General features: G+C 61.7%; 1 protein-coding gene across 1 annotated transcript; it reads left to right on the top strand.

Annotated features, from left to right (window-relative positions):
- Positions 1 to 573: 573 nt before the first annotated feature.
- Positions 574 to 13507, top strand: LOC116786583 (low affinity vacuolar monovalent cation/H(+) antiporter-like). Its single transcript, XM_032687274.1, has 20 exons — positions 574 to 777; positions 1954 to 2073; positions 2164 to 2252; positions 2348 to 2456; positions 2539 to 2655; positions 2788 to 2855; positions 2935 to 3039; positions 3176 to 3361; positions 3461 to 3563; positions 4460 to 4601; positions 5563 to 5746; positions 7193 to 7292; positions 7377 to 7495; positions 8291 to 8328; positions 8431 to 8543; positions 9490 to 9638; positions 9837 to 9931; positions 10164 to 10242; positions 11400 to 11508; positions 12994 to 13507. Exons 1-20 carry the CDS (start codon positions 708 to 710, stop codon positions 13065 to 13067), a joined length of 2169 nt encoding a protein of 722 aa, XP_032543165.1. The 5' UTR covers positions 574 to 707; the 3' UTR covers positions 13068 to 13507.
- The last annotated feature ends 1218 nt before the right edge of the window (positions 13508 to 14725 follow it).

Here is a 14725-nt window from a genome sequence, read left to right as displayed (position 1 = left end):
CCCCGCGCACCCCCAATCCCCGCGCACCCCAATCCCCGCACACCCCAAATCCCTGAGCATCCCTATCCCTGCACACCCCAATCCCTGAGCACCCCAATCCCTGCTCATCCTAATCCTTGAGCATCCCAATCCCTGTGCACCCCAATCCCTGCGCATCCCTATCCCTCCGCACCCCAAATCCCCGCGCACCCCAATCCTCGCGCACCCCAATCCCCGCGCACCCCCAATTCCCGCGCACCCCAAATCCCTGAGCATCCCTATCCCTGCACACCCCAATCCCTGAGCACCCCAATCCCTGCTCATCCTAATCCTTGAGCATCCCAATCCCTGTGCACCCCAACCCCTCTGCTCCCCAATCCCCGCGCACCCCCAATCCCCGCGCACCCCAATCCCCCCGTACCCCAACCCCCGCGCACCCCAATCCCCCCGTACCCCAACCCCCGCGCACCCCAATCCCCGCGCACCCCCAAATCCCCGCGCACCCCAATCCCCGCGCATCCCTCTCCCCGCGTCCCCCCGTTCCCGCCGCTCCCTCCCGGCTCCTCCCGCGGTGCGGGGGCGGCCCCTGCCCGGCCCCTCTCGGGGTGCGGGGGCGTTTCCCTCCCCTCCCGTCGCGGGGGCGTTTCCCCGTCCCGGGGTCGCGCACGTCCGGCCCCGCCCGTTAAATTCCGGGGGGCTCCGGGCTCGCCCCCTCCGCCGGGACCACCATGGCCAGCGAGGCCGAGCCCGCCCGGCGCCGCCGCTGCTGCCGCTGCTGCTGCGGGCAGGACCCGCCCGGTGAGCGCGGGGGGCTCCGGGGGGTCCTCCCTTCTTGGGTACCCCCTCCCCAGCAGCACTCGGGCACCAGAGGGGGTCGGGCCCCTTCTTGGGGATCTGGGAGGGTCTCCCCCTCTTCCCAACCTTCATTCCAGGCACCGAGTAGGATTTAACCCCCAGTTCTCGGGCACCTGTGGTGTCCCCCCTCCCCGGCATCACTCCGGGCACCAGAGGGGGTCGGGCCCCTTCTTGGGCATCTGGGAGGGTCCCCCCCTTCCCAACCGTCGCACCAGGCACTGAGTGGGATTGGGATTTTTCTCCCCCCCCGCCGTGTCCTGGGCACCTGTGGGGTCCCCCCTTCCTGGGCCCTGACGGGTGCCCCCTCCCCAGCATCACTCCAGGCACTAGAGGGGGTCTCCCCTTTCCTGGGCACTGCCAAGTCCCTCTTCCCAACCCTCACGCCGGGCACTGAGTGGGATTGGGATTTTTCTCACCCGCCATGTCCTGGGCACCTGTGGGGTCCCCCCTCCTGAGTATCACTCCGGGCACCCAGTGGGATTTCCTCCCTTTTTTCCGGGCACCTGTGGGGTCCCCCCTCCCGAGTATCACTGCAGGCACCGAGTGGGATTCCCATCCCCTTTTCCCGGGCACCTGTGGGGTCTCCTCTCCCGGGCATCACTCTGGGCACCCAGTGGGATTTCCCCCCCCCTTTTCCCGGGCACCTGTGGGGTCCCCCCTCCCCAGCATCACTCCGGGCACCAGAGGGGGTCCCCCCTTTCCTGGGCACTGCCAAGTCCCTCTTCCCAACCCTCACACTGGGCACTGAGTGGGATTGGGATTTTTCTCCCCCCCCCTCCTGAGTATCACTCCGGGCACCGAGTGGGATTTCCCCCCCTTTTCCTGGGCACCTGTGGGGTCTCCCCTCCCCAGCCTCCCTCTGGGCACTGTGAGATCCATCCTCCCAACCCTCACACCAGGCACCAAGTGAGATTTACCCCCCTCACACCATTTCCCAGGCACGGGTGGGGTCCCCCTTCCCCAACATCCCTTGGCTCCCCCCCAGGAACTGTGTCCCCGTCCCCTGTGGGGTTTGGGGACCGGGCTGGCACCCCCCACACAGCAGCACCTGCTTGTCCTGGGGCTCCGAGCCCAGGCAGGACATGGGGCTGGATGTGATTATTCCAACCTCTCCCACAGACATTCCCAAGGCCACAGATTCCCGGCGGGGCTCCCTGTGCGAGCGGCACTGCTCCACCACCATCAACAACGACCTGGGCGACCTGGGCTGTCACCTGCACCGGCCCCGCGGCCCCACGGGTAGGTGGGACAGGGGGTGCTGGGGGTCCCTGACCCCCGTGTGCCCCCCGTGACCCCCGTGTGCCCCTCATGACCCCCGTGTGCCCCCAGCCACGCCCGAGGAGTGCGAGAGCTGCGCCAGGACCACCCTGACGGCCGAGAACGCCGTGGAGGCCAACAAGCTCTCCAACAACTACAAGGTGGGTGCCCGTGGGGGCCAGGGGTTCTACAGGGGGGTGTGACGGGCTGGCTTTTTCCCCACCCACCCCAAAAAACCCCCCCCTCGTCTCCGCAGTTTGGCTTCAAGAAGTGGAAGAGCCACGTGACGGCGCGGCCCTGGGAGGAGCGCTCCGACATCGTCAAGGAGCTCTACTCCGACCTCACCGCGCTCCGGGGCCCTGCAGGTGGGGGCAGGGGGCAGCCCCGTGGGTTTGGGGGGGGCTGTGGGTGCCGGTGGGTCCCAGCTGTGCCCCCCTATCCCCGCAGGGTCCACGGTGACGTGTGGGAACGTCCTGTACCTGCTGCTCTTTGGCTGGTGGCTCTCGCTGCTGCACGGCCTGGTGGCCGCTGGCATGTTCCTCACCGTCGTTGGGGCTCCTTATGGTGAGTCCCGAATCAGGGAAGGGCTGGGGGAACTGTGGGTGTCCTGGCCGAGCTCCCAACAGCGTGGGGACCTCCTGTGTCCCTTCTCCCTGGAGCTGGAGGGGACACGAGTGTCTCTGGTGTCCCCCCCAGGGCGGCTCTGCTGGGACCTGGCCGGGTATTTCCTGTGGCCCTTTGGCAAAGTGATCCAGAAGGTGGAGGTGAGGGCTCATCCCGAATCCCGGGGGGGTGGGTGGGGTGTGCTGTGCCACGCCCTGACACCCCCATTGTGTCCCCCAGGTGCCCAAATCCCAGGAGGCTGGTGCGGGGGAGAGCTCGGCCCTGCTGGGGGGTCCCACCCCAGGCCGCTGGCGCCCGTGGTGCTGGGAGGGCACCGGATACTGGGTGAGCCCCACACCGGGCACGGTGACACCCCACACTGGGCACTGGCACCCCTGGGGTGGGGAGAGCCCCCAAAGGCACCTCCTCTCCCCAGGGCAGGCGCTTGTGGGATCAACCCTGACGGTGCCCCCTGTTCCAGCGCCAAGTGGGCACCGCGGCCTGGCTGTGCCTGGGGTACCCAGTGCTGGCCCTGTCCCACGCCCTGGTCTGTGTCACCTCCTGGCTGCTCATCGTCACCATCCCCGTGGCCAAACTGAGCGCCCGCAGTGCCACCCGCGTCCTGCTGCTGCCCCCCGAGCGCGTCCGCGTCCGCAGGGGCAGGATGGTGAGGCTCCCGTGGTCCCCGCTCTGGAGAAAGGGGGGTTTTTGGGGGGCTGGGGGTGGCAGCAGCAGCAGCGGGGTCACCAACTGTGTGGCCCCACAGACGGAGGTGCCGCTGGAGGGGGAGGTGATCCTGTGCTGCTACCGCGCCGCCAACCCCTACTACTACAAGTACTCCGTGCACGGCCTCAACGTCTTCGCCGTCAGTATCCTGGGGCAGCGCTGGGGACGGGACCCCAAATCCCACCCCACATCCCACCAAACCTCGGCCGGCTCCAGGACCCACCCCCAGACCTGCTGGTGACGGGGCGGGATGGACTGGGAATGGTGGGGAAAGGGGGAGATGACCCCAAATCCCACCCCACCTTGGTTGTCTCCTTGACCGACCCCTCCACACCTGGTGGTGACAGGGTGGAACAGAGTGTGAGTGGGAATGGGGATGGGGGCTGACCCCAAATCCCACCCCACTTTGAGCATCTCCTTGAACCAGCCCCCCAGACCTGCTGATGATGGGGCGGGATGGACTGGGAATGATGGGGAAAGGGGGAGATGACCCCAAATCCCACCCCACCTTGGTTGTCTCCTTGACCAGCCCCTGCAGACCTGGGGGTGACGGGGTGGGATGGACTGGGAATGGTGGAAAAAGGGGGAGATGACCCCAAATCCCACCCCACCTCAGGCATCTCCTCGACTGCCCCCCCAGACCTGGTGGTGATGGGGTGGGATGGACTGGGAATGGGGATGGGAGGTGACTCCAAATCCCACCCCACCTTGAGCATCTCCTTGATGGGTCCCCCAGACCTGCTGCTGGTGATGGGAATGGAATGGGAATGGTGGGGAAGGGGGAGATGACCCCAAATCCCACCCCACCTTATGTGTCTCCTTGACCGGCCCCCTCAGACCTGGTGGTGATGGGGTGGAATGGACTGGGAATGGGGATGGGGGGTTGACCCCAAATTCCACCCCACCTCGAGCATCTCTGTGACCAACCTCCAGACCTGCTGGTGATGGGGTGGGATGGACTGGGAATGGTGGGGAAGGGGGTGAGCTGACCCCAAACCCCACCCACCCCGCTCTGTAGTGTCCTTGACACCCTCCCCAGATCTGCTGCCTCTGGTGGTGGTGACGCTGCTGCTGGGCTACCTGGACAACCACAACCACCTGAGCAGCTCCACCCTCAAGTTCTCCCTGGCCCTGCTCTCCATCATGCCCCTGTCCTACTACATCGGGATGGCCATTGCCAGGTGAGCTGGGACAGCCCGGGGACACCGGCTGGGGATGGGGACACTGGCTGGGGATGCTCAATTCTCCAGGACTTGCACATCCCATGGGATCTGCCCATGTTTCCCAGCTGTTTCTGAGGGTTGTTCCACCCTCAGTTGGCTCCTCTTGGGCTCTGTGTGTGCTTTGTGGGGGATCTCGACGCCGTCTCCTGTTTGTATCTCAAATTTCCACCTGGTTTTCCCCTCCTAACAATGTAAAGCTTGGGTTTGCCCGGGCAGCCACGTGGCAAAATCCGTGTTTTTGAAGGTTCTGAGGAGTTTGGCACCTCTCGGGGGTGAAGGCTGCAAACCAAGGTTCCCCATCCATGCTGTGGGTGCACATGGCAGAGGTTTGGGTCTCTGCAGGTCTCACTTGGCACCAGGAATCCAACAAAATCGGAGGGAGATACCTGGGGGGGGGTGGTGAAGGGCCTTTGGCTGCAGGATGGAGCCACTTGGAGGAACCTGTGGCCCAGCCCTCACTGGGAGCAGTGGGATTGGGAGCAGGGAAAAGGATCAGTCATACAGTCACAGGTTGGAAAAGCCCTCTGAGATCAGAGTCCAACCTTAGTCCCAAGAAACACCACCTTGTCCCCAGCCCAGAGCACTGAGTGCCACGGCCAGGCCTTCCTGGGACACCTCCAGGGCTGGGCACTCCAAACCTCCCTGGGCAACCCCTGCCAATGCTTAATAACCCGTTTTCATGAAGAAATTCCTCCTGCTGTCCAACCTGACCCTCCCCTGGCCCAGCCTGAGGCTGTTCCCTCTCCTCCTGTCCCTTGTTCCCTGGCAGCAGAACCCGACCCCCCCCCGGCTCCCCCCTCCTGGGAGGGACTTGCAGAGCCAGAAGGTCCCCCCCGATCCCCCTTTTCTCCAGGCTGAGCCCCCCCCAGCTCCCTCAGGAGCTCTCCAGCCCGTCCCCAGCTCCGTTCCCTCCCCGCAGCATCTCGGCTCAGAGCACGTTCGCGGTGGGCGCGGTGGTGAACGCCACCTTCGGCTCCGTCACCGAGCTCACCTTCTACATCAGTGCCCTGCTCAAGGGCTCCCGCGAGGGCAGCGCCTGCTACGCCGAGGTCGTCAAGTCGGCGCTGACGGGCACCCTGGTGGGCTGTGTGCTCTTCGTGCCGGTGAGACACGGGGCACCGGCGACGGGGGGACGGCGGCACTCGGGCTCCGAGCCTGGCAGGGCCCTTCCCAGTTTTGGCGGGGCCCCCTTTCCCACTTTTATAGGTGGATCCCTTCCCAGCTTTGTTGGGATGGGTCCCCTTTCCCCCTTTTATTGGTGGGTTCCCCCTTTCCCCACTCTTATTGGTGAGTCTCCCTTTCCCAACTTTTATTGCTGGGTCCCCTTCCCGAGCTTTTGTTTATGGGGGTGGGTCCCTTTCCCACTTTTATAGGTGGGTCTCCCTTTCCCAACTTTCATTGCTGGGTTCCTTTCCCAACTTTTGTCGGTGGGTCCCTCTTCCCAAACTTTTGTTTAAGGAGGTGGGTCCCCCTTTCCCACTTTTATAGGTGTGTCCCTTCCCAGCTTTGTTGGGGTGGGTCCCCTTTCCGCCTTTTATAGGTGGGTCCCTTTCCCAACTTTTATTGCTGGGTCCCTTTCCCCAACTTTTGTTTTAGGGGGTGGGTCCCTTTCCCAACTTTTATCAGCAGGCCCCCCTTTCCCACTTTTATAGGTGGGTCCCCTTTCCCCAACTTTTGTTTAAGGGGGTGGGTCCCCCTTTCCCAACTTTTATAGGCGGGTCCCCCTTCCCCACTTTTATTGGCGAGTCCCTTCCCAGCTTTGTTGGGGTGGGTCCCCTTTCCCCACTTTTATTGGTGAGTCCCCCTTTCCCAACTTTTATAGGTGGGTCCCTTTCCCCAGCTTTTTTTAAGGGGGTGAGTCCCTTTCCCACTTTTATAAGTGGGTCCCCCTTTCCCACTTCTATAGGCAGGGGTGCCCCTTTCCCACTTTTATAGGTGGGGGTCCCCTTTTCCCAACTTTTATAGGCTCGTCCCCCTTTCCCAACTTTTATTGGTGGTCCCCCTTCCCCACTTTTACTGGTGAGGGTCCCCCTTTCCCACTTTTATAGGCGGGTCCCTTTCCCAACTTTTATTGCTGGGTTCTCCTTTCCCAACTTTTGTTTAAGGGGGTGGGTCTCCCTTTCCCAACTTTTATTGGTGGGTCCCTTTCCCCCCTTTTATTGGTGGGTCCCCCTTTCCCCCTTTTATTGGGGTGGGTCCCCCTTTCCCCCTTTTATTGGGGTGGGTCCCCCCTTTCCCCCTTTTATTGGAGTGGGTCCCCTCTTTCCCGCTTTTATTGGGGTGGGTCCCCCTTTCCCACTTTTATAGGTGGGTCCCTTCCCAACTTTGTTGGGGTGTGTCCCCTTTTCCTGCTTTTATAGGGGTGTCCCTTTCCCAACTTTTATAGGTGGGTCCCCCTTCCCCACTTTTATTGGTGGGTCCCCCTTCCCCCTCTTTTGGGATGGGTCCCCTTCCTCACTTTTATTGGCAGGTCCCCCTCTCCCCCTTTTGGTGTGTCCCCCCGGGTGTGTAGCTGTGCCCTGAGGGGTTTTTGGGGTCTGTCCCTGCAGGGTCTGTGCATGGTCATCGGGGGCATCCGGCACCAGGAGCAGCGCTTCAACAGCCGCTCCGCCGGCGTCAGCTCCGCCCTGCTCTTCCTCTCCGTGGGAGGTCAGTGGGTAAATGGGTGTGTCCCCAGCTCCTGGGGTCCCACCAGGGTTTGGGTGCCCACCCTGTGCCCCTTTGTCCCCGCAGGAGTCTTTGCCCCGACGCTCTTCTCCAAGGTCTACGGGAAGCTGGTGTGCGGCGAGTGCCACAACGTCACCCAGAACCCGCTGGGCCACTACCTGTGTCACAACTGTCACTTCGACCTGGTGAGGGGACAGGGGGGCCTGGCAGGGGGCTTGGGGTCACCCACAGGCTTGGGGTCACCCACGGGCTTGGGGTCAACCCAGTTGGTCAGAGCCTGGTGCTGCAGTGCCAGGGTTGTGGGTTCAGTCCCTGTACGGCCGTTCATGTCCATGAGCTGGATTTGATGATCCCTGTGGGTCCAGCTCGATTTTGGGATTCAGCACAGGTTTGGGATTCAGCACAGGCTTGGGATTAACCCAACTGGTCAGAGCCTGGTGCTGCAATGCCAGGGTTGTGGGTTCAGTCCCTGTATGGCCATTCATTTATGAGCTGAGTTTGATGATCCCTGTGGGTCCAGCTTGGTTTTGGGATTAAGCACAGGTTTGGGATTAAGCACAGGTTTGGGATTAAGCACAGGTTTGAGATTAAGCACAGGTTTGGGATTAAGCACAGGTTTGGGATTAAGCACAGGTTTGGGATTAAGCACAGGTTTGGGATTAAGCACAGGTTTGGGATTAAGCACAGGTTTGGGATTAAGCACAGGTTTGGGATTAAGCACAGGTTTGGGACTGACCCAGCTGGTCAGAGCCTGGTGCTGCAGTGCCAGGGTTGTGGGTTCAGTCCCTGTGTGGCCGTTCATGTCCACGAGCTGGATTTGATGATCCCCGTGGGTCCCTTCCAGCTCAGAACACTCTGGGATTTTCTAGCAGGGGTTTTGGGGCTGGGGATGCTCTGACCCCCCAGCTCTGGTGCTGGGGGGTGGCAGCAGGGCCGTCCCTTGTCCCCCGTGTCCCCACTGACCGGTGCTCTCTCCACAGATGGACAACAACGGCACCCTCTACTACAGCCACGTCCAGTGCGTGTCCTGCTCCTGCTCCCCCATCCCTGCTGCTCCCCCACCCCTGGGGGTCTCCAGGCCGGGCCCTGGTGGTCCTGACGTGTCCCCCGTGTCCCACAGGCCCCTGGTGTACACGGTGTCCCTGCTGCTCCCCGCCGGGTACCTCGTGGGGCTCTGCTTCACCCTCAAAACCCACTCCCACATCTACGACATCCACGTCAGCGACTGCCACAGTGAGTGTGTCCCCAGGCCCCCATTCCTGACACTCCGGGGTGTCCCACAGTGTCCCTGTCCCTCCCCAGTGCCAGGACACCACCACAGCACTGTGGTGCACTGGTCCCACTGTCACAGGTCCCAGTGTATCCCTGGTCCCACTGTCACTGGTCCCAGTGTGTCATTGATCCCACCATCATCTCTGTCCCTCCCCAGGACACCACCACTGTACTGTGTGTCCCTGATCCCGCTGTCACTGGTCCCATTGTGTGTCTCTGTCCCTCTCAGTGCCAGGACACCACCACAACCCCGTGGTGCACTGGTCCCACTGTCCCCCTGGTCCCACTCTCCCTGGTCCCAGTGTGACACTGGTCCTGCTGTCCCTGGTCCCACCATCATCTCTGTCCCTCCCCAGTGCTACAACACCCCCACAGCACTGTGGTGCACTGGTCCCAGTGTCCCTGGTCCCAGTGTGTGTCTCTGTCCCTCCCCAGTGCCAGGCCACCACCCCAGTGCCATGGTGCACTGGTCCCACTGTCCCTGGTCCCAGTGTGTCCCTGGTCCCACTGTCACAGGTCCCAGTGTGTCTTTGTCCCCCTCAGTGCCAGGCCACCACCACAGCACTGTGGTGCACTGGTCCCAGTGTGTCACTGGTCCCAGTGTGTCACTGGTCCCAGTGTGTCTCTGTCCCTCCCCAGTGCCAGGACACCCCCACAGCACTGTGGTGCACTGGTCCCAGTGTGTCCCTGGTCCCAATGTGTCCCTGGTCCCACTGTCACTGGTCCCAGTGTGTCTTTGTCCCCCTCAGTGCCAGGCCACCAGCACAGTACTGTGCACTGGTCCCAGTGTGTCCCTGGTCCCAGTGTGTGTCTCTGTCCCTCCCCAGTGCCAGGCCACCACCACAGCACTGTGGTGCACTGGTCCCAGTGTGTCCCTGGTCCCAGTGTGTGTCTCTGTCCCCCCCAGTGCCAGGCCACCACCCCAGCCCCGTGGTGCACTGGTCCCGCTGGCGTGCCCTGGTCATCCTGCTGCTCTCCACCCTGTGCATGTCGGCCTGTGCTGACCTGGCCACGGAGCACATCAGCCCCATCCTCACCAACTCCACCATCTCCCAGGTGAGACGGGCATGGGGACAGCAGGGACACAGGGTTGGGTGGCCCTGGGGACCGAGACACCCCAGCCAGGGCTGGGAACCCACCCTGGGGTTGCAGTTTGAGCCCCAGAAGCCGTGGGGAGAAGGTGCTGAGCTGCTGCTCGCCCCGGGGAGCTGCAGGCTGTGGTTGGACCAGGCCGGTGTCCCCTGTCCCCTGCAGTACTTCATCGGTGTCACCGTGCTGGCCATGGTGCCTGAGCTGCCAGAGATTGTCAACGGCATCCAGTTCGCCCTCCAGAACAACCTGAGCCTCAGGTGAGGTGGCTCCAGGGAGGAGTTCTGGGCTGCTGCCCCTGCCTCTCCCAGTCCCTCCCGCTGCCCTGGATGGGCTGCCCAGCCCCTGGCGGGTCAGATCTTGCCACTCTGCCCTGGAGGGGGCTCAAAAAGCAGGATCAGAGCGGGATGGGCCGCGTGGCGTGGCCGGTTCCCCCCGGGGTGGGTTTCCCTCGCTCCGAGGGCGGCTCCCGAGTCCTCCTTCCTCCCTCAGCATCGAGATCGGGAGCTGCATCGCCGTGCAGGTCTGCATGCTCCAGATCCCCATCCTGGTGCTCTTCACCATCTTCTACGTGAGTGCAGACCCTGGGGGACGTCCCCCCGTGGGGCTGGGGACACACAGGGACACGGGGAGGGGATGGTCCCGCTCCCAGTGTGTCCCCTCTGCTCACAGTGGGTCTGATGTCCCCTGTCCTGGTGGGTGGCACGGGGAGGGGTTCAGGGGTGACACACAGACTCCCCACACCCCCCCACCGGGGCTGGGGACACCCCGCTCATCCTGCTCATCCCCAAATCCCCCTCATCCTGCTCATCCCCAAAATCCCCCTCATCCCCAAATCCCCCTCATCCCCAAAATCCCCCTCATCCCCAAAATCCCCCTCATCCCCAAAATCCCCCTCATCCCCAAAATCCCCCTCATCCCCAAAATCCCCCTCATCCCCAAAATCCCCCTCATCCCAAAATCCCCCTCATCCCAAAATCCCCCTCATCCCCAAATCCCCCTCATCCCCAAATCCCCCTCATCCCGCTCATCCCAAAATCCCCCTCATCCCAAAATCCCCCTCATCCCCAAATCCCCCTCATCCCGCTCATCCTAAAATCCCCCTCATCCCGCTCATCCCAAAATCCCCCTCGTCCCAAAATCCCCCTCATCCCCCTCATCCCAGAATCCCCCTCATCCCAGAATCCCCCTCATCCCAGAATCCCCCTCATCCCAAAATCCCCCTCATCCCGCTCATCCTAAAATCCCCCTCATCCCAAAATCCCCCTCATCCCACTCATCCCAAAATCCCGCTCATCCCAAAATCCCCCTCATCCCGCTCATCCCAAAATCCCGCTCATCCCGCTCATCCCAAAATCCCCCTCATCCCAAAATCCCCCTCATCCCCCTCATCCCAAAATCCCCCTCATCCCGCTCATCCCAAAATCCCCCTCATCCCAAAATCCCCCTCATCCCCCTCATCCCCAAAATCCCCCTCATCCCCAAAATCCCCCTCATCCCAAAATGCCCCTCATCCCCCTCATCCCAAAATCCCGCTCATCCCACTCATCCCACTCATCCCAAAATCCCCCTCATCCCCCTCATCCCAAAATCCCCCTCATCCCAAAATCCCCCTCATCCCGCTCATCCCAAAATCCCGCTCATCCCAAAATGCCCCTCATCCCGCTCATCCCAAAATGCCCCTCATCCCCCTCATCCCCAAATCCCGCTCATCCCCAAATCCCGCAGCCCACCAACTTCACGCTGGTGTTCAGCGACCTGCACGTCTACGCCAGCATGTTCAGCGTGGTGCTCATGAACTACATCTTCATGGACGGCAAATGTGACTACTTCCAAGGTGACCTGGGTGGCCCCGTGGCTCGGGGGGTGGGGTGGGGGGTCCTGGATCCTCCCCTGGGGGCTCCTGCACGCGGCAGCTCCTGGTGTGGGGTGACCTGAGCCATCCTTGGGGGTTGGTTGGGCACCTTGGAGGTGCTGGAGCTGCTCCAAGGGGAATCTTCCCTCACTTTTCACCCTTAAAAAGGGTTTAAACCCCTTTTAACTGGGATTTTGCAGAGGCCTGTGGAAGTTCTCTACAGGGGGCTCTCCTGGGGTCATTCCTGCTCTCCTGGGGTCTTGGTTGACCATCCTGGAGCTGCTCCAAGGGGAATCACTCCCATTTAACCCTTAAAAAGAGTTTAAAATCCCTTTTAATTGGGATTTTGCAGAGGCCCACAAAAGTCCTCTACGGGGGCTCATTCAGACCCCAAAACCACCTCCCTCCTTATCCCAGGGAGTAACTCTCTCCCCCCGCTCTCCTGGGGTCTTGGTTGGGCACCTTGGAGGTGCTGGAGCTGCTCCAAGGGGAATCTCTTTTTACCCTTAAAAAAGGGTTTAAACTCCTTTTAATTGGGATTTTCTAGAGGCCCACGAAAGTCTTCCAAACCCCATCCAGACCCCAAAACCACCTCCCTCCTTGCTCTGGGGTGCAACTCCCTCCCCCCTGCTCTCCTGGGGTCTTGGTTGACCATCTTGGAGCTGCTCCGAGGGGAATCACTCCCATTTAACCTTTAAGATGGTTTAAAATGCCCTTTAAATGGGATTTTGCAGAGGCCCATGAAATCCCTCCCCAGGGGGCTCATCCAGACCCCCCCAGGAGGTCTCCAATCCCCTTCCCTCCTTGCTCCATGGAATAACTCCCTCCAACTTGCTCTCCTGGGATCTTGGTTGAGGTGCTGGAGCTGCCCCAAGGGAAATCCCTCCCTTTTCACCCTTAAAAAGGGTTTTTAACTCCTTTTAACTGAGATTTTGCAGGGGGGGGCCATGAAATCCCTCCCCAGGGGGCTCATCCGGGCCACCCCAGGAGGTCTCCAATCCCTTTCCCTCCTTGCTCCATGGAATAACTCCCTCTACCCTGCTCTCCTGGGGTCTTGGTTCACCATCTTGGAGCTGCTCCGAGGGGAATCACTCCCATTTAACCTTTAAGATGGTTTAAAATCCCCTTTAAATGGGATTTTGCAGAGGCCCATGAAATCCCTCCCCAGGGGGGGTCATCCAGACCCCCCCAGGAGGTCTCCAATCCACCTCCCTCCTTGCTCCAGGGAGTAACTCTTTCCTGGGGTCTTGGTTAACCACCTTGGAGGTGCTGGAGCTGCCCCAAGGGAAATCCCTCCCTTTTCACCCTTAAAAAGGGTTTTTAACTCCTTTTAACTGAGATTTTTGCGGGGGGGGGGGCACGAAATCCCTCCCCAGGGGGCTCATCCAGGCCAGCCCAGGAGGTCTCCAATCCCTTTCCCTCCTTTCTCCATGGAATAACCCCCCCCTCCCGTGGTGTCCCCCCCAGGCACGGTGCTGGTGATGGTTTACTTCATCCTCCTGGCCGTTTACTTCTTCGCCCCCTCTCCCAGTGGCTGCTGAGCTCCGGCCTCTCCCGACCCGCGGCGGCTTCCAGGAGTTCTCCGGGATCTCAGGGACCGGCTCCGGGCTGGAAGCACCATTCCCAGAGCTCCTGCTGCCGCCCGGCCCCTCCAGGGGGGATTTGGGAAGGGTGGGAAGGGTTGGTGGCCATGGAATTGCTCCTGGGATGAGTCACGGAGGTGTTTCCCAAGGGGCACTTCCAGCCCCCCTGGTGTGCTCCCAAGGGATGTTATCCCTAAAGAGGAGGGGCTGGAAGGGGGTTCCCGGGCCAGCCCCTTCCCTTGGGAAGCGTTGCACTGGGAGGAGGGGCCGGGGAAGGTGATCCCAGGGAGGGAGTTGGGATTTTGGGATCACGGGGAGGGGGCTGTTCGGAGGCGCCCCGGGGGGTTTCGGAGCAGTTTGGGCATTAAAGCACTTTTTGTACAAACCACACCCGGGGTGGGCTCTCCTTCCACGATCCTTGGGGATGGCTTGGTTGGAGCAGGACAGAATTCCATGTCAGCATTCCATGTCAGCATTCCATGTCAGCATTCCATGTCAGCATTCCATGTCCTCTGTCTCAGTGCCACCGGGCTCTGGGTTTCTCCAGGGCCTTCCCAAAGCTCCAACCTGGAGTCCTTCCAAAGTCCTTCCCAGGCTGGCCTTGTCCCCCAGGCCTTGTCCTTCCTTCTCCTGGCTCTCCCAGGGAGAAGTCAGGGATTGCCTCCCCCCCCAGCAGTTTTTTGGGATGGGGGATTGATTGAGCTCGGCACAAGCTCCCGGGAGCTCCCGGAGCACTTCAACAATCCTGGAATGGTTTGGGTGGGAAGGGACTTTGGGATCAGCCAGTTCCAACCCTGACACCTTCCACTGTCCCAGGTTGCTCCATCCTGGCCTTGGACACTCCCAGGGATCCAGGGGCAGCCACAGATGCTCTGGGAAATCCATTCCAGCCCCTCCCCACCCTCCCAGCCAGCAATTCCTTCCCAATATCCCATCTATCCCTGCCCTCTGGCACTGGGGAGCCATTCCCTGTGTCCTGTCCCTCCAGGCCTTGTCCCCAGTCCCTCTCCAGCTCTCCTGGAGCCCCTTTAGGCCCTGGAAGCAGCTCCAAGGTTTCCCTGGAGCCTTCCCTTCTCCAGGTGAACCCCCCAGCTCTCCCAGCCTGGATTTCAAACCCCCAGGGAGCAGCCCCAGCTCCTGATCCCACCTCACTCCCGGCTTTTCCCAAGCCCTTTGTGAGGCTGCTTCCAGGGTCCGGGGGGATGCTCCATGTGGTGTTCCCAGGCTGGGAATGTCTCCCTCCGGGAGCAGGAAGTGGTGGGATGAGGGGCCGGGACAAAGCCGGGCCTTGGGCTGGTTTAGTACCAGAGCTCTAAACCCGATCCCAAGCCCTGGCAGATCCCAGGACACAGGTAAGGAGGCTCCTGTCCCCCTTCCCTCTCCAGCTCCATGGGGATCCAAACTGGGAATGGCAGCGCTGCTCTTTGTCTTCCATGGGAATGTTGGGCTCTGGAATGTCCTGGGATCCCCCCGGGATTCCCGGGAGCAGCAGCTCCTTAGGGATTAATGAAGCTGCTTTGTTTTCCCAGCTTGGACAATCCTGGCACCGGCATGGATGGTCTGGGAGGATTCCTGGGCAGGGATGGGAAAGGGTGGGACGGGAGGGTGGATGTGGG

Source organism: Chiroxiphia lanceolata, chromosome 5 (genome assembly GCF_009829145.1).
Source record: "Chiroxiphia lanceolata isolate bChiLan1 chromosome 5, bChiLan1.pri, whole genome shotgun sequence".
In the NCBI taxonomy this organism is placed as follows: Eukaryota; Metazoa; Chordata; class Aves; order Passeriformes; family Pipridae; genus Chiroxiphia; species Chiroxiphia lanceolata.
Note: the sequence above shows the minus strand (reverse complement) of the source record. Positions and strands in the feature narration are given on the sequence as shown.

Excerpts from the sequence above, each read along its gene's own strand:
- LOC116786583 (XM_032687274.1), top strand. The coding sequence starts at position 708 with ATGGCCAGCGAGGCCGAGCCCGCCCGGCGCCGCCGCTGCTGCCGCTGC. Across the intron at positions 2,253-2,347 it reads AGCTCTCCAACAACTACAAG|TTTGGCTTCAAGAAGTGGAA; the intron begins GTGGGTGCCCGT and ends TCGTCTCCGCAG. Across the intron at positions 2,457-2,538 it reads CGCGCTCCGGGGCCCTGCAG|GGTCCACGGTGACGTGTGGG; the intron begins GTGGGGGCAGGG and ends CTATCCCCGCAG.